Source organism: Sesamum indicum, linkage group LG9, assembly GCF_000512975.1.
Source record: "Sesamum indicum cultivar Zhongzhi No. 13 linkage group LG9, S_indicum_v1.0, whole genome shotgun sequence".
NCBI lineage: Eukaryota > Viridiplantae > Streptophyta > Magnoliopsida > Lamiales > Pedaliaceae > Sesamum > Sesamum indicum.
In genome coordinates, this window is record NC_026153.1 from 2294697 (window position 1) to 2314808 (window position 20112).

Sequence of the window (20112 nt, forward strand, 5' to 3'; positions counted from 1 at the left end):
ACCTTCCCTAAGATTTAAGATTTTGACATCCAGCTCGAGTTTCTGGAAAAAAAAAACCTCGTATTCTAGAATTATATATATATATATATATATATGTGTGTGTGTTTATTAACTAGATTAAAATTGGTAAAAGTATTGGAAAGCTCTCCTAACAAAGCAACAGCTGAAATAATAATCAATAATGCATCAGAGACTTTGAGATCGAACGCTCATGAAATCGTATCATCATACGAGGCTCAAGGGACTGAAATTTAGTAACTGCATGATCAATGAACAGATCAACATAAAATCTAATCCATTGATTGCTTATTCGTGCTTGTACCATCAGATTGCACTTTTTCCAGCACTGATGGTTTGGATAGTATTACATCTTGACTGCTCTTCTCAATTTTCTTGCAGCATCATACTTTGACGTATAATTGACAATTGATAAAGTATGAACCTAGAGCAGTAACCAACAAGTTTCATACGTCGACTGGATTTGCTAAAAAGACGAATGTCATGTACAGGAAGCTTCAACGGCTAAGCTTTTAGTAATTCCTGCACACGGGTCGCCAAATGTGCTAACGGAAACGCCAATGCTGCAGCTTCTTGATCCTATGCAAGCCTGTAAAGATTTTACGCAATGTAAGAGAGAAAGTAAGGACTTAAAATCTACAGATTATGATTGAATACTGTCAGAAGAATCATTAAGAATGAAAACCTTTTCGACAACAGAACGAGCCATTTTGCTGGTGCATCGACCGTGGCTAAAACTTCCACAGGTTCCACGAGGAGTTCCAAAGCTGGCAAATTTTATTTCGGAGATGACCTGATTTGCGAGAGGGCAAGCTAGAGAAAGAATTGGTCCTGCTGTTTTTCTTGTTTCGTCATCTGAAGTCCACATATCAACTGGAAGTGGGTGATTTTCTGAAATCCGAGCGCATATGCTTTGTGTTTCTCTAGTAGCAAAAGATAGCTGTGTTGGATTGCCTCCCATTTCCTCGAATAACACTAGGATGTTTCCACTTGGTTTTAGCCACGAACGGGGAACGTGATAGCTGAAAGATTAAACAGATCAATACTCGGATCATAATATGAATTCGGGATAATGAGTTTTGACGAGCTAGAAATTCTTACAGTTGCTGAGATGGCTTTCCACAGTTCTTCAGGCATTTGCTTGAGCTATAAGCTCCCCTGTAATTGCAAGAATCAGTGCAGCCGCTATTTCCAGCTATATTGGTTGGCCAGTAACGCCCAATGCTTTGTCCATTTATCCATGCTTGTCCCTTTCCCAATCCCATAAAGTCTAGTGCAAGTGGGCTGCTTCCGGAGGGAGCATCAAAAGTCGTCTGGATCCCGAAAAGGACAAGATGTTGCATTCATTTTCTTAGCATGAAAGAAACTGGTCTAATTGTTACAGAGAATAATATGGGGGGGAGAGAGAGCTAAAGCTTTCTAAGTCATCTTAAAGTCATCATTGTGAGTCCCGTCAGAGTTAACAATAACAGTGAGCAGCTTACTTAAATTTTTTAACATGTTCACACGGAAGAATTTAATTGGTTCTCCAATGTGCAGAAGTAGATCATAAACAAAATAAAGTCCAAAGATTACCTTGTACCACACCAGTGGTTGATTCTTAGGCAAAGTGGGCTCTGTTGTCCAAAGTGAGGAAGTTCCACTAGCCAGGCCTAGTTCTTCTCCTTTCAAACCAATCTGTTTCCAGAGATTCCATACAAGAGAAATAAAGATAAAATCGCACATCAGATCTTTGATAAACAAAGAATATACTGCTGATATATGCACAAAAATATGCATTTTTTCATAAATCACTGAACAATTTTTTTTTTCTTTTCCTTCTGAAACAGATTGGATTAATGATCCAATGTATCTTCCAATTTTCCTGAATATCCGTTCTGCCAGCAGGAAAAATATAAGGAAATTTCACGTCAATAACCTGATAAGTCCACTGCTGAGAGGACAGATCTATAGTAGATCCGTTTTTTGAGCTTTTCAACTGCACAGGACCAGTTACTCCTGCTCCTCTTGTATCAAAGAATGCTCCATAGTTCTGAATTGATGGAATTTGCATTAGAAAAGACTTGTGATAAGAATAACGACGATAATTTGCTCAGAGAGGTTATACCGCTAAACCCACTGTCAAACTCAAGAGATCAATCTTGTTTTTTCCAGGTTGGAGGCTCATCGGAACATTTATTGAAACTTTAGAGTTGCTGCTTCCTCCTTTCCCACTCCCTGATAGACAGTGACCATCAGCAGTTAAATAACAGGACAGAAGAAGAAGATAAAACGTATTATTATTCATGTATCCATCACTGATAAATAGTTTGATTATAGAATAGAACAAGATTCTATTTGCTGAGAAGCAGATTGCATAAAGAAAAAGATTGAAGTTAAACAGAAGCCCAGCTTTTATAAAAAATGTTTGTGTCTTCAATGTTCACAAAGATCCTCCTTTTCCTGGTAAATTATGTAAATGGATCACTGAATTACGTTATCTTTGTGCTTGTGATCATTGGGTTCTTCTTTTTATTCGAGAGCAAAGACTGTATGCAGAGACCAATTCACTATAAGACAACACCGACTGACCAACATAAGGACTCAAATTTGGTTAAATAGGTTGTATGCGAAGTTAAAGAACAGGCAGAATATCTATAGAAGCATTTATCTTCAAACACCTGCAAATTTCCCATTGATAAAAGCATAAAGCACATGGCCTAGAGAATCCACATGAAGGACCGTCTGAGATCCATCTCCAAGGAAAGGCTCGTCTCCTTTCATCTCAACGCTGAAAAATTCTAGAATATTAAACCCTGATGACACTGTTAAAAAAAATTGGCACTTTTGGAAGGCTTTATACCTTAGCGAATACCACAGATAATCACTTTGATCAGCAGTGGTATTTATTTGTTCCAGTAATCCAGGTTTCGTGAATGCACTGTCACTAGATATACCTACGGGTTCATTGATCCAACTCCAGCCCGAGACAAATGCGTCAGTAGCTGTACTATCATCTTTCGAAGGCTGGCGAACAAACTTTGTCATGGTGGATACAGAATTAATCTGTCATTTTGAGAAGAAGTGTTAATACATTAGCTAAAGAAGCAATTTCAGTAGTGGCTTGTAAAGAAGAATGTTTTGGTGGAAGATGACTGAAGATTTTCTGGAAAATATTACTTTGCAGCTTAATTGAATGATACAACAGATATATACTTTGAGAACTTGAGATCTTGCGCGACACAGTGGACTCCCCAAAAAGTCTAGAAGGTTTCATTCTCCTGAACTTTGTTATAGTAGATCTTTTTGCAATGTCAAATGTTCAGACCCAAGATGATTTATAATTGCTTAGATTTAATCAGTCTTCTGATTATTATGAATCCAATAAGAGGATGTATGCATCAAGATCTGAAATTTTCAGCTTGCTTATAAGAGAAATTAGATATTGAAGGCCCAAAAATCCTTATATAATGAAGCTAATCATGCCTGCTTTGTCCAAGCTTTGAAAGGAGTAAAGTAACATGAAGGTTTGTGACACATACTTTGGCAGTATTGAGCACCACATTTTTGCAGTCTGGTAAGATGCTGACAGACCAAGCAGGCAAGTTATAGGAATTTCCGTTGAACTTCACAGTTGCATCTGATTGTGTGCCCACATTTGCAAGAAAAGCAGCACATTGCCCTGAGCCAGTTTTATAAACAGTGGCCTGAAACAGAAAAAAGATCGTTTTCAGGGAAATTGCTTTAGAATTTAAAAATCTGAAGCAGAGATGAAAGCTAAGTTTGTGTAATTATGGTATGACGAGAAAAAACATATGTTTGCTCAATGGAATATATGATGTGATACATAAGCTTAGTAATTGATGGATCATAGTGAAGTCTATCATGATGTTCTGCTGAACATGCCATCAAGATGTTGTCGCAAGTGTGCTTCTCTTGATCATTTTATTTACTAAAGCCAATATGATTGATGAATTTATGACAAGTTTCATAATAGTATAAGTTTTTGTATTTAGACAGGTAGAAACCATTTTCTTTGCTGTGCTCATCAGGAATTTTTGTGGCAACCATTCTAGACAACACTGTTAAAAGTTTCTGTTAGAGAGATGTTGTCATACCTCCAAATTCGAACCAAGAGAAGTGGTTTTTGGATCAGTTGCCACCATTGCCTCTTCACAAAGTTTTATAGCTTTATGAACATCTTTCAAGTGACCCCATTTTGGCTGTCTCAAAAGGCCTAGAGCAGAACAGACAGAAAATTCATGACTCCTCCGCAAACAAGCGCAGCTTCCATCAATCAATATTACAGGTAGAATTAGAACTCCGGGACGGCAATAATGTATAATCAAAAGAGGAATGACATACCATACTCATCAATTGGAGCATCATAATCATAGCTTGTTGTAATGAAAGGTCCACCAGTACTGCGGCCAAAGTTAGTCCCACCGTGATACTGTTAAAATAAATTGAAGTTTGCTTGAGAAATTCTTGGGGATTCACCACAAACTGCAAAAGAATGGCAAGAAACTATACGAAGTACCATATAATAGTTCTGGAAGGTTCCGCCAAGCTGGTAAAAACGTGCCACCGAAAAAGCAAGATCTTCCACTGGTCTGTATGGCAGAGGATCACCAAATGCAGAAAACCTGATGTTTTATTAACACAGAAGTCAGCCAGTAATAAAATGCAAGGCAGTTTGACCTCAGAAATCCTAAACATAGATCATCCCATGCATGTTATAAGCATCACAAGGAAATATAAATCTGATGTTTTACCATCCACTCCAGTTTTCCGTCCACATTTTTGGCTTGTTATTAGAATTTGGGGTGAATTGGTCACAGTAAAATCCGTTGCAAGTGTTAATCTGTAATTATTCAGAAGGACAAATATAAGCTTATTGGTTATGAAGTCATTTGAGTTGCCAAAATACTTGGCTTTTGGTTAACATTACAAAGATCAAGAGACAGACTCACAATAGGATTAGGAGCATCACTTTGCTGGCACATCACCCAGGGCACCCCTGTATCAAGTGATGTGGCCATTGCTGCAGCCCAATTTATGTAAGTTTTGGCATCACTACCATATGCAGAATCGATATTCCCATACTCATTTTCTATCTGGAATGGAAAAGAGAAAAGAATTCTTGAGTCATAGTTCTTACAACCAGAAAACCACGACCTTCGCAGTCTCTTAAGATTTTCAACCGATGCAGTTTCGGTCCTTTGACAAATTCATCATGTTACACAATTTACACCTGAGATAAAATTATGGGTCCGCCTTGGGATGCATATAGATTTTCTTGCTTCATCATGTCAACAATTTTGGCTGTAAATCTCTTCATTTCAGCCTGAAAAAAGCTCTCGGTGCATCAGTTTTACTATATCAACAGCTAACTATTAAAGCCATATAAAAGGGGCTGAAAAAAGCCAGGGAAGTAACCTTGAATGGTTCATTATTAGTTCGAAGCACGATTCCTGGTATAAAATGCAGCCAAAGAGGAAATCCACTGTACGAAAAATCAAGTTCCCTCTCATATTACACATAAATCATCACCTATTTTTATAGGTTGCGGAAAAGTACCAAAGAGAGAAAACACTCATAAAGAAATCAGATGCTCCGTTTTCATGAAATGCTGTAACTTATTTAAATAAAAATACTTAGAAAAAGCTGCACTTTTAAAAAAATAATTATAGAATAAGATTCTCACCCATAGTTCCATTCAGCACAGACATAAGGACCAATTCGAAGATGAACAAGTAGACCAGCCTCCTTCACCAACTTCACGAACTTCATCAAATCCTTTCTTCCTTCAAAATCATACTGCAAAAATCCCTTTCACCCGTCAGCATCAATTTTCCTTATTATTTCCCTTTTCCTCTTTTCCCATTGACTTCTTTTCCACATCATTACCAAAAAATCAAAATTAAAGAAAGGCCAACAACAATGATCTAGAACGCGGAATCAACTCAACTAATAAATAATTTTGTCTTAAAAGTTCTTGACATTTTGGAACAAGAAACTTGAAAAGCAAAAACGAATCTTTCTCCTTCCTGTTCTCACTTTACTTTCCCTTTCCACCGCCAACACACCAGCCAAACATTCAAGTAAAGAATAGTCATATTTAGTGAAAAACAAACACTAGAAACAGAAATTCATTAATTCAAAGAAAAAAATAATAATACTGCACCTGGCCACGAACTGGTTCATGCAAGTTCCAGAACACATAAGTTTCTATCACATCCAATCCTCCGTCCTTGGATTTCTGTATCAAGTCCGGCCACATCTGAAAAACCCAACAAAAATGAAAAATCAAAGTTCAGACCTTATCTACAGCATTTCTGCGTGTGCGAGTGAAAATGTGTGTGTGTGTAAAGTATGTACTGACATCAGGAGTGCTGCGCGGGTAATGAATGGACCCAGAAACCAGAACCCTTCTCTTGCCGTCAATCACCAGCGCGCGGTGGTCGTACGTCACGTTGGCGCCAAAACAGAAGGGCGTCGTTACAGCCAAGAAGAGAAGCAAGCCAAACCCCGCCGCCATTGCTGCGTATACGGTTCCGTATTCTTGTATTTATACAGAGGAAAAATTCTCACTTTTTGGGTTTCTTGCGAGAATGATTTTGATTTCCCTTTGGGACTTAGCTTTCCTTTGTCTTCAAAGAAAGAACAAAGGCTAAATCCGTTTAAAGGGGACTGTTTGCTTAACTGAAAACAGTTTGAAGGATGGGGAAGGAAGATAGCTAAATACGCCGGAGACGACACGCTAACTCTTTAGTCACGTGACGTTTGCCGTCGTCGTCGTCGTCTTCTCTCTCTGCTCAGGTTGAGCTGCTACTAGTCTGGTATATGCTAATGTGCGCGAGTGGGGGACGGTGTTGGACTTTAATAGAGGGAAGTAATGCAACCGTGGTTTGCATATTCGTGTCCGTTTCTTTACATCTTTTTCATCAAACGAAAAATTATAGGGAAAATAACGAGTTTTGATATGATTATACGCAATATTCTTTATAATTTTAAAGATTATATTTAGCATGAATTAATAAATAAATTATTCATTGAATTTGTTGATATTAATAAAAAAAGTTGAACGAAAATTGATATTTACCCATTATTACTGGTTTACTGCAGATCAAATAATTCTTTTTTTGGACTAAACTACCCTTACAACGATGAATATATACCTACTCACATATATTAACGTGGGAAGACGTACGGGAATAATTTGGTTATAAAGAAAATTATTTGACTTACTATAAGTCAGTAATAAGTTAATTTTGGTTAAATATATATATTTTTTTAATATAAAAAAATTCGATAAATTTTGACTAGCATAGAGACTTATTTGTCAGACGAAAGCAAACCTTATGGGTGCAAGATATAATTTTTCAAATCATAGGAAATTTACGTATAATTACATCAAACTTTAAAAAGGGGAGTGTAATTATCCCAAAATTAAAATATTTATATATATATATATATATATTATACTATTAATTAAATGAAAGGAATTTATAGTAACTATGATAAAATATAGGTATACTAGAAATTTTGAATTAATTTACTATCAATATATTTTTTATTTACGCACATTTTAAATTAATGCATTCATCAATTCTCATTAGTTATTCATTCTATTCTTATTTTTTATTAATTAAATAAATATAATAAAAATTTTAAATTATACACATATAAATATACTTCGATTACTAATTACTTAGAAAGTTGGGACTTCATAACAATGTGTATGTGTTAATTTAGCATCTGTACTATTATAATGCACCTAAACTGATCAATAGTTGCCGATTTATAACATTTATTATTTAAATTTATTATAAATATTTGATATTAATTATTTAAATCGTATTTATTATTGAAATTTATAATTTAATTACAATCGATTTATTATTCATAAAAATATATGTCATTGCTGGGGATAAAATTTTAAATTTTGTATGGTGTAAAATTAATGCAGCTATGATGAGCTCGAAACACAAAGGTCAGGGTGGCACGTGTGCCTACGGATTTTAGCCTACTCATCTCTCAATAATTGGGAAATCTAATCCCAATGTTGTGCTAGTGTTTTTATGAATTAATTAGATATTATATACTTTATTTATTATTATTAAATTTTACATGCTTTTCGGTAAAACATGGACTATTACATTAAATGCTATCAGTTTGTATTATGACAACTTTATATAGTTTTTTTTGTCATAAATAATTATATTATAATATTATTGCTTAATATATATGTATATTTAACAATAATTTTAAAATTATTATTTGATATTACTGATACTATATTTTGCAACAGTAAATTGGCAATAAATCTTATAAAATGAAATGTAAAAATAATCGATATCACCATTATCATCGTAAAGATCCTACAAGATATTGTGATATTATTGACAAATTATCAAATAATAATTTTAAAGTTATTATTAATAATATATATTAAGGGATAATAATTTTTATCTTGTCACTTATAATTATTAGTGACAAAAAGTATGTATAAAGTTGTCACTATATACAATTAGTGATACATCTATAAGACAACTTAGTGACAACATAAAGTAGTGACAACTATTATTTGTTGTCACCAGATCGTCATTAATTTTATTTAGTGACAACTTTTTATTATTAATTCATGTTAATAAAATTTTTTATAAAATAATAATGATTATTAAAATCATAAAATTTCGTATTAGAACAAAATAAATAATCTTATCACTAAATATATAAATTAATGATAATATTAAAATTGCCACTTGGTTATTTTTGTCACTCAAATATTAAAATTTATATTTATTTTTTACTGAATTGGCTTATTACTGACCTATTGCATGTCAAACAAATATTTTCTGATTAAACCACCTTTATACATCTATACACTTTAATACATGTAAGTAATTAGAAAAAATTTATTTGATCCACAATAAATGAATAATAAGTCATTCAGGGATAAATATAAAACATTTATAAAATTTTAACTAACGGATGAATTTAACTAGTAGATAGAATAAATAGTAAAAATATTAGATATAATTTCTCAAACTATAAAAAAATTTACGTGTAATCACAGCGAACATCACGAGAGAACATCGTCATTATCCCTACTTCTATATATATACCTATGCCTTTTTGTATGGGTACATTATATGAGACAAAAAGTGTAATTTTGCCTAACCCACTTATAATATTTTGGTCTGAAATTAAATAATATAACTGGGTAGTGTAAGATGAAGGGAATGCAGGGAAGACAGACATGCTTGGGACGTTTGCCACTTATCTTTCCTTCGCACGAGTATTTTAAATCAATAAGAATAAAAAAGCTCTTTTTTAAAATATTATTTTTCTTCACTCAAATCCAAGCTGAGTCATTATTGCACTATATATATATATAATTTTAGTTTTTCTTTATTCAATTTATTTATAATTGATATTTTATTATATAGTTTACGGACATAATTTCATTTGATTATTTTTTAACACTCTTGATAATTGCGAAAGGGGGCAAGCTGAAGATGATAATTACAATTAGGTCAGTCACACCAAGCGTACGTACTACAATTTCATAATATTAATGATTATTTTAGGAAATAAATATGCAATTTTAAAAATATTTTTTTTCCCGCAGATATTTGAATTTTGTATACAAAATCGTGTCAAATATTTAGATAGACCCTAAAGATTGTCTTTCGATACCTTAATTAGATTGATCGTAAAGAAAAAAGACTTAAGGCCGTAAAAAACGCTAGGTTGGCGAAAGTAGTATTTGAAGCATGATGAAAGGACATTTATAGATTCTTCTTACTGTATAACTTCACGTGAACTACAAAATTAAAAATGATTTATTAGTCACGGTGAGTCTATATATATATTATAACTTTGATTGAATTGGATCCGAGTCGGAACTACTCAAATTAAATACTGCAGATTCAAACCTTTTTTTTGTTTAAGCTTAAAATAGAGATATAAATTTTAGCACGATTTTCAGTAGATTAACCCAAGTCAAATGCTATATAGTTATATCAACTCATGTGATACGCAAGAGATTCCCATCAAAGAAAGATGGGGAAAAAAATGAGAGATGGAGATATATTGATAGATTATTGGTAGAGAAGATCATAAAATTGATACAAAATCAAGTTACTTCCGAAACTCGAGTAGTCTTTTTTTTAGTTCACATGGATTCTTTGTCCATTAAATATTGTTTTAAAAGAGGATAAAATACTATTATCCCCATATAATTATATTATCTCATGTGATACACGAGATATTCTCAATTTTTTTTTTTAAAAAAAAAGGCGATCAAAATGGAGATAGAGATAAAAATATTTTTAATTAATTAAAAAATCATAAAAATTGAAATAAAATCATGGATCAAATCGTACTTAAGCTCTTAGAAAATGTGAACAAATCCTAAATAGTTTGGAGTGAAGCTTGTTAAAATATGTTACCTTAATTAGCAACATATTCACGAGAGACATTCATGTCCCTACCTTAATTTTATAGAATAATTAACATTGTCACAAGGATCATTTAAACATTAAGATGGAAACCACTACTAAATCTGCCGGCGAGACAAGCCCAATAAATTTGCTCAGTGATTAAATACTTTGGATAGTTTATTGTAAAATGATTTTATATATTTTTTTTTATCTAATATATAAATATGATAATCAATTATGAATAATATATTCTCATAGATAACGAGTACCGGATGAACGATAAGCCAAAAAACTTCACTTATCTAACGAAGCGCTTTTTAAGAATTAATTTGTGAGATTTTCATGTAAAATGAAAAATATTTAAAAATTATGATAAAAACAAATAATACATCAAACAAACTCATATGATTGAAATAAAAAAAAGAAATAAGTGCAATCCTCACTTGAACCACGTCTATTATCCTATCACTATCTCAAGACTCATGGAACATATATTAACACGAAATATATAAGAAATGTAGTGGGATTGTTCGGTTAGGAATTTTTCAATATTTTGGCAAGGACAAGTAATAGCGACGATAATGAAATATTTGTTAATTACCAATTAGATATGGTGGGTGGAATCTTTTTGTCGAAAAAGTTGAGGGAAAAGAAGATGATTTGATGACTACCTGCGACTGCGAGGGTCGAGGAATGGAGCAGTAGTGTGTGGTGAAGGACAGACGAGGGTCACGTTCCAAGTGTCTGCACTTGCGCTGCCCACACTCGAATAATTGTTACATATACCAAAACCATTTTTATATTTATTTTTTATTTTTTATGATTTGCCACTCTATTGAGGAAAAATTTGTGATATTAGAAATGTTAAATATAATATTTTAATTAAAATTTATATAATATACTATATAAATATAAAAAATTTCTTTATATATGCAGGGGCGTTTTAGTCATTGTCCTTAAAAAATAGGCCCAAGTTGATCAGGAGGTGTGTGAGTCATTGTTTATAATATAGGGATGTTTTTTATATTTAAGTTTTCATAAGGGGCTTTTGATATTTTTTCATATTATAGGAGATCAAAATGAATTTAACTTTTTAATTTTATGTGTAGGTAAAAAAAAAACACAAAATTAATTACCCATAGTTAAAAAGAAAAAGATAGAGCTTCATCTGGTTTCCACAATTTTCCCAAAAAAGGAAAAAGGTAATTTTGAGCTACGTCTAATTTTATATTGCAATAATTATATTATTATTATATTGCAAAAATCATGTCAAATACTTAGAGCATAGTTGAGAATTACCGTAAATATTTTGATTAAAGTTAATACATCAGATTGTTTGATCTAATTAATTTGGATAACATTTAATAATCAAGAACCTAATCATATTTAGGTTTTGGAAAGTATTGATTGCCATGGCTAGTAATCACTCTTATGGCACGTAATATAAATCCAATCTAACATAAACATAGAAAGAAACAAAATAGGAATACATTTCTGTCCCTTTCACAAAAGTGGTCATCTGGAAATTAAGTGACCAAACTTCACCATTTTCCCCAACATTATTAGAAGACGAAGAAATTATGTATGCCCATTTTTTTTTATTTTTTATGTACGCTTATAAAATAAGTATTAATAAGTATTTGGATCGACATAAACACAAAATATAGTATTTCAAATGCGTAATTTGATTATATAATCTCAAACGGTTAAAGTCGAAAAGAGTTACGAGATAATTTACCTATATGCACGATCGCCTCTTTGAAGAAAATTTAAATCCTCAGTATTATTATTACGAGCGTTCTTGTTCTAGCCAAAATTACATCCATTCTACCTATATTCAATGCTTCTTTGATTTTCTCAATTTTCAGCAGACTTTTTTTTTTTTTTTATTTTAGTGTTTTCGTTTAGGTCCAATATTTTGATTAGTTTTTAAAATTTTATTAATTTCTCTTCATCAATTATTATTATTTAAAAAAAAAAACAAATTGGAGGGAGTGAGGAAGATGTGTCATCTTCCAATATAAATGCAGTTCAACAACTTATAGTTTTTAACATTTAGTGCAATATATAAATATCTATAAAATTAAAGCTTATCTGAAGGCAGAGAGAGGTAGATGGCATTATTATATCCATGTTCCAAGATGGATACAAAAAATAATTAATCCTCATTTATAAGAAAATTAGGTACAATTATTGAAATTATTATATATTCATATAGATCAAGATTGGCACCAAATTAAAAATAAAATCTCGACAATTTGAAGATAGTATTTTTTAGAGAGAAAAAAAAAAAGATAATTATTACCAGAAGTAGTTCCCTCGTATCAGAACAAAGATTTGTTCCGAATTCATTGAACCCTTTTTCTATTTTTTTTTATTTGCTTTTTCAACCAATGATAGTCAAGATTCAAATATCAATCAGGTCTAATTCAATTGACAAAATTGAGGTTCCATAATATTAAAATTATGATCCAAATTCCAACAACATGTGGGATATTATTCTACTTTAATTAGTATATGATTGTTATAATTATCGATTGTTGTTTTAGATATAATATTTAATATTAATAATTATAATTAATGTATTTAATAAATCATAATTGATCGCTTTCACTTAAAATATATATATTCAAGATTCAAATGCAAACTATCTAAATAAAATTCAATAAATTTATTAATTTTCCGGAGAACATAATTCCCCAAATCCTCTTAACAAAATCAAACTCATAAAGATATGTTTATTATTTGATGGATTTACGAGGTTAACTTGTACATTTATATTCTTTTTTGGTTGGAAATCAAATAATTGACCGTATTGTGTAAAATTAATATTTGTCCTAATATGAAAGCAAGCTAGGGGGAATTAATTAATTAATTGCAGGAAAGAAATAGTTACTTAATTAGTACCACATTAGAGATTTGTCACTTGTCTGAACTTGGCCTTCTTATAAATAAAATTATTGTCTCATGATGTAGTGTCACGACAAACTTTCCCTTCATATGATAAAATCAAGAACATAAGTGTTCTTTTGATCCATAGCTAGAATCCAATTCGTGTGACGACCTTTCTGGATATACATAGCACTAGAAAAAAAGTAATTATTCACTATATTGTAATAATTACCGATTAAAAGTCATAATAAATAATTTTTATTGATAATAATAAAATAAAAGTAATGTAAAAATATAAATTTTCCATCAAAAAAAATTATTAGCCATGAAAAAAATTTTAACCACCTTCACAGATACCACAACCGACAACATTGCATGACCGTGGCCAATGATTATTTGTTACGATTATTTTATTTTTTCATGACAAATAACCATATCAAATATTGTATTTTCTATTGTGTAGTCAATTAACGAAATGTATTTTTTTTTCTTTTTGTGGGTAGAATTAAGGAAATAGTTTTCAGTAATTGCAATATATAGTGTGAAAAAATGAAGATGAAATAAAAATCGACGTATCTGTGTAATTAAAGCCGATACCGTATGAATAATTTGAATGCGAGACCAGGGCGTATGAAATTTACTATAAAAAAAGGAGGTTATATGATCAAATACAAAATTATGGGCTCGATTCTATCAAATCTATGAATATTTATCTTATTTTACGTTAATTTATTATAATTCATTCTTCTTTGTAATCGGATTATATTGAGACGTTGATGCAATTATGTAATTACTGTTATTATTATAAAAAAAGAAAAAAAAAAGAAACAATGGTACTAAAATATTGAGATAAGGGTGTGTTACTTTTGACATAATTATGTAATATTATTTTAATGTTTAATATTGCAGTGAGGAATAAATCGTAGATGGAGCTATTGGGTAGTGTTACTAATATTTAAAGAGTTTGGACTGCTTCTATATCTATCATTTTCAACTTCTTTTTTTCCCTTTTAATCTTTTGTTTCATTTTGATAAAATTACTGCTAGTACACTCAAAATTATAATTAATTTTTTTTTATTAATGGGTTGGTCTGTCAAAAATTGGGGAGTGTGCACGTTTTAAGGGATATATCTCAATAAATTTATTAAGGAAAATAAAATTTTTATTACAGCCGTGAAATGAATTAAAAGGATAAATTTAAATATTCAAAAGTTGGTATAACAATAAAATTGTTTTTATAGTAGCATACATATATGTATATTACTTAATTCTGAAAAATGAATACAAAATTTTTGCTCGAATCAGGTCTAGTCGAACCAAATCAATCACATTGTAAATGTATTACATTTGTTATGTGCTTAGTTCGTATATCCTTAACTATACCTCAATCATATGATAAATATATTATAATTATCATATAATTAGTTCAAATTCAATCGAATCGAGTAGGAACTAAAATTTCATAAACTATGGCGAAAAATGAAGTCCACATATGCGGAGAATGGGATATTTTTCAGTATCTAAAGTTGACTGAAAAACAATGAGGGTTGGGCAGCACTTTGATTTGTCGGTGAGGAATTTGGTATAGTGGTTATGTTTACTTAACCCCATTATTATCCCATCACTGTCCCAACAACTCCTCATCACCCCTTACATTTTATGACAAAATATAGTTCGATTCTTTAGGTTTGCACTTTCCTATACTTTTATGGGTTTCAACATGTCATCCACAGTCCACCGGAATTTTGATCTAATGGTTAAAATTGAAGTTTTAAGAATAAATTTAAATTTATGAATTCATATTATACTAAATATATAATCAATGCTTATTTTATTTTATCCGAGTATATTTATGATTTATTAAGCCCTTGTTATTTATAGTTTGTTTATTTATTGATATATTAATCGATTTCTTAAATTCACTTGTCATGTATAAAGATAATATATTAATTGAGATGGATCGTGCTTTCTCGATATTATTGATACGAGAATATCTAGACTCCTAGCTATTATATAATAATATTTTGATAGCACAATCCAATTTGTTATAAAATTGAGTATTTTGATACTAGCTCGACGTAAATTTATAATTTGAATTTTTTGGTGCAAAAAAAAATAAAAATAAAATTGACCTATGAAGATAAGGACTGGATTGGTATTGCTACAATCCTTGTTTGGACCAATAATGTCATCAATCCTAATTAAGGTTCACTCTCAAGGTGTCGTGCCAAGTCGAATGATGCTAGAATTTTGTGTATGATAGGATTCATCATTTATCCCGTGAATTTGTGAATTAATTTGAACATTTCACTCCTTTCTATAAATAATATTTTAATCTAATAATTGAAGTTGAAATCTCTCAATTAGTTCAGAATTATGAATTCGAGTCTCACCATATGTATAGATAAATTCATCTCTAAATTTATTATTTTAAGTTTAAATATATTAAATAATATAATGAATTAAATTTATTTTTTAAAAAAAAAGCACATAAGAATAGTAGATAAGTCCCTTAAGGAACTGCAAGAATTAAAATATTATTCTTTTGTTTTCACAGACTAAATAGTGATTGCAATGAGTCATGGCAATTATCCTCCAGAATGGAAAGATATATATGAACTGGATATTACATTTTAGATTTTTCTTTTTTTTTTTTGGTTTAATGTGCCTTACCTTTATTTACATTACGGTAAGATTTCTTTTTCATTATGGTTCCAGCATCGTAATAAATCAATTATGATTAAATGTAAATTTTTATTCAACTTTTTTTATTAAGATATGTAAATTCGGTGAATTTTAATTAATGGATGAATTTATTTGTTAGATAGAAACAAATCTCAAATATGCTAAATATAATTTTTCGAATCACAGAAAATCTACGTGTAATTGCACCCTACTGCACATGAGAGATATAATTATCCCTTCTTTAAAACTCTAAATTCAATGAAGGGATAATTACCTTTATCGAAAAAAAATAATTATCCCAATATTATATTTCATAGATAAAAATGTTTATATATATATATATATATATTTGAATTGATTATCGAATAATTTTTTATTTTTTTTTGTATAAATGAAATTCAAGATTAATATTGGAAACTAATTAAATACAGTACTTCCTTTGACAATAATGAAAAAAGAATAACACAAAAAAAAAAAATCAAGATTTTCTTTTATTTCTTGAAATGCGATTTGTTAGTTTATACAATATTTTTATTTTATAATATCTATAAAAATATAAAAAAAAATACCTCATACTCATAGACGGTTGCTAATGACGTCACTGCACCAATTATGAAATATGACAGTTATACTCTTACGATAAATATGACACGGCGATTTTTTTCTTTTACAAGAGTAGCTCCACGTTATTTGAACACTAATTACACAAAATTTTTGTTTTTTGGCTAATAATACCTTACGTTCATTTTTTTTTTCTTAAATAGTAATTTGTTGGTTTATATAGGTATTCTTATTTATAATATATTTTAAAATAAAAAAATTACTTATTATATACATAATTAAAATAACGTGCTAACACGACTGATATGTTCAAAATCAAAAGTACTTGAATAGGAATGTTATACGGTATAGGTACCTCATGAATATCTCAATTTGAAGCCCAACTGAAAACATGGCAGAAAAGCTTAGCCCCCCTTAATATGGCCCGGTATCTATATACCACTGGGCTAGTGGGCGTCCATATTCTCTACCCAAAATCCGGCCTTAGCATAATGATTAAAGTTTTATGTTCAATTAATAAGTTCGAAATCATGAATTCGACTTTGATAAAATATGTCAGTAGATGTGTCAATGGATTGAAGATCCGTACCCAAACTCAATGAATATTATAATACCTAGGGCCCAATCCAGATTCATTTTACTTTATCCATTAACACCTCAATGTGTAACTAATTATTTTATTTTATATTAATAATTTATATTATTTAAATATTTATCTCACTTTATATATATTTATTTAATTTATTTTAATATTGATATATTCATGTGATTAAAAAAAATAAAGTGGGCTGGGGGTGGGGGCTTCATAATTTCTTCAATATCAAGTTTTGATTCAATCACCGACGCCTTAATTTTTCTGTTGAAATCTCACTTTTATAATGATTGGATCAAATTTTAAATTAAATTGACCTGCAATTCAATCTGGAATGGTGACCTCAATCCCACTTGATTTGACCTAACCAACACTGTACGCATCAAATGAAATCCTGATGGTGACTTAATTAAATTAATTCTAAACTATTCTCTAAATCATATAAACGAGAGATGGAGTATTTCTTTTGTTTCCCCCCCTCATTTAGTGACGAAGAGAATTTCCAAGAGTTCGTGAAACTTAACTTTTAGTTAGGTATTAAAGAATTTCTTATTATTTTATTTAAGGTTGAATTTTCACTTGCCAAATGTCCAGAACATTAGCTTAAGGGATTGGGTCATAGTAGTTAACCAATGGTGGGTTTTAAATCCTTAAAATTACAGACTAATAATACAAAATAAAATTACACAGAAGTAATTTATAACAACAGATAAATATATAACAGAGAGATAAATTATATAAGGCTTTGGGGGCTAGATCCATTTGAGAGACAGCACAGGGTCACGAAGATCGGCAACCACAACTCACAGTTGCTCAAACGACCGTTTAAACTGTTTGTGAATGATATAACAAATACAGAAGGAATTTAGCAAATAGTCATGGTTAAAAATAAACAGTCGTACTAAATATCATTGACCACAACCATGCAACGGTTGTTGTTGTGGTTTTTTTACGAGTGTAACTAAAATATTTTAGTCATGGCAAAAACATTTGGTACAATTCACAACCATGGCAAGAATAATTTTCATGGTGAATAATTTAAGTTTTTATATTATTTAATCATAATTAATTAATTTACTACTATTTTAATATGTAGTCAATTTAATTATAGCCCATAGTAATTTTTTTTTTCAAATAAAATATAAAACACTTACTATATAATTAATTCAAATCTGAACTATAACTCGTCTGGAAATAGATTTTCTTAACATAATCTAGTGAACTTCTAGTGCCATATTAATCAGTAATCACTACTTTGCTACTGTTGATTACCTAATCTGACTATTTCTTCTAAAAAAAATTAATGAAATAACATGAATTCATATGATAAGCAATAAATCTTTGTAATTTAATAGTCTCAAAATTTAAAAACCTCAATAAAACAAAATTAGCCAAAATAATCCACTTATTTAGAAGGGATCTAAATATAATTAGTTATACGTTAAATGCAAGGTTAGCTAGGTAGGAGACTCTTACAAATATTTGACAAAAAATTATACTCAAATCAAATTTAACCGAACACAATTAATTACATAATTTTTTCAAATTATCGATCAATTACGTATTAATATATTTATTATATAATTAAAATATTTCCCATCCGACAGGCTGTAATCCATAATGAGGAAGCATGAGTGTGAAATAAAAGAGAGCAACGCATCATAGAGACTTGCTTCAAAAGTCTGCTGCAAACTTCATTACAGTACAGAAATATATACCATATGTACAACGTAAAACCCAAGCAATCATACAAATCTGCACCTCATCCCACTTGCCTCATCTATTATTCTTCTATTTTTCCTGCGTTCCCAAGCAAAATCTATCACCTTCGATATTAATATCTCATTTCATTATAATAGTAGTTATACTGAGAATTTAGTGTCAGAAATTATTTTATACAAATTTAAATGTGTACAGAAATGTAAAAAAAAAGGATTTTAGGACACAAAATTATATGGTTCGGACAATTCTTCTATGAAAACGGCTGTTCAAGATTAATTTCATGGTATCATGTGAATTACGGTAATATATAGTTGATCTACCAACTATTTAAGATGATTGTAATTAGTTATTTTCCAAACTACCCTTACTCAGTATTTTGGGCGTAGTTATACTCTATATTAATAGAGTAATTGAGGGACAAAATGGTCTCTTCAACAAAATAAAACTAGTTTGGCAGCCTTGATTGCTATAAAAAGCTATTAAATATGTTTTTCTATAACTATCCGATGCTTTTGAAATTCTACATGAAATCATTTTCATTAATCAATGCACAATACAATTTAATAAACTCCGTACAATAATATTTTCAAATACTTTAGTTGAGTATAAATATAGTGAAGTCCTCAGTTATTAAACAATCAGATCTAATTATCGTCAAATAATCTCCATATAGGCCTCCAAGACAAAATACATTTAAAAATAGCATTAGAACAATATCGATTTTAGCACTTTGATACTTAAATCAATAAAATCGTCTTGATGTTATGCGCAAGGAAAGCTAGGATAGCCCAAGGTCATATCTGAGGCATGGCAAATATATATTTACAGATATGATCGGGTTGTGTGATTAAATGCATTAAATTATAGATACAATTCTAATTATATGGTCATAACGAGTTTATATAATATACTCGCATTTGAGCTGAGTTGTAAAGAATGCTTTATATGCGAGTTTTGGGTCATTTAATAAACAACTTAGACTGGGATATATATATATATTATTAGTATATCACAATTAATTAATTATAGATAACAAGTGAAATTAAACTTGAACAAATAATTTATACATTTGACACATACTAATTAAACACAATAGGAGAAAGAAAAAAAGAATAGTGGATACATGTTTTGAAATTCAGAAGGTGATGTATGGGATGTGCTTTTCAATCAAATTCTTGTAAGCAATAATTTTGCATAACCCTTCACCAATT

General features: G+C 30.3%; 1 protein-coding gene across 1 annotated transcript; it reads right to left on the reverse strand.

The window, feature by feature from the left end:
- On the reverse strand, positions 218-6930 carry LOC105170309 (beta-galactosidase 8). The gene is made up of 19 exons (XM_011091014.2): positions 6383-6930; positions 6185-6280; positions 5705-5817; positions 5437-5503; positions 5252-5344; positions 4971-5114; positions 4773-4861; positions 4538-4643; positions 4363-4450; positions 4116-4234; positions 3540-3704; positions 2861-3063; positions 2679-2788; positions 2126-2235; positions 1937-2050; positions 1594-1695; positions 1120-1331; positions 704-1040; positions 218-607 (listed from the first exon to the last, which is right to left on the reverse strand). Exons 1-19 carry the CDS (start codon positions 6536-6538, stop codon positions 500-502), a joined length of 2532 nt encoding a protein of 843 aa, XP_011089316.1. The 5' UTR covers positions 6539-6930; the 3' UTR covers positions 218-499.

Coding starts and splice junctions, on each gene's coding strand:
- LOC105170309 (XM_011091014.2), bottom strand. CDS start 6,538: ATGGCGGCGGGGTTTGGCTTGCTTCTCTTCTTGGCTGTAACGACGCCC. Junction 2,789..2,860: donor TATCTGTGGTATTCGCTAAG/GTATAAAGCCTT, acceptor AGAATTTTTCAG/CGTTGAGATGAAAGGAGACG. Junction 2,236..2,678: donor TATCAATGGGAAATTTGCAG/GTGTTTGAAGAT, acceptor ACTGTCTATCAG/GGAGTGGGAAAGGAGGAAGC.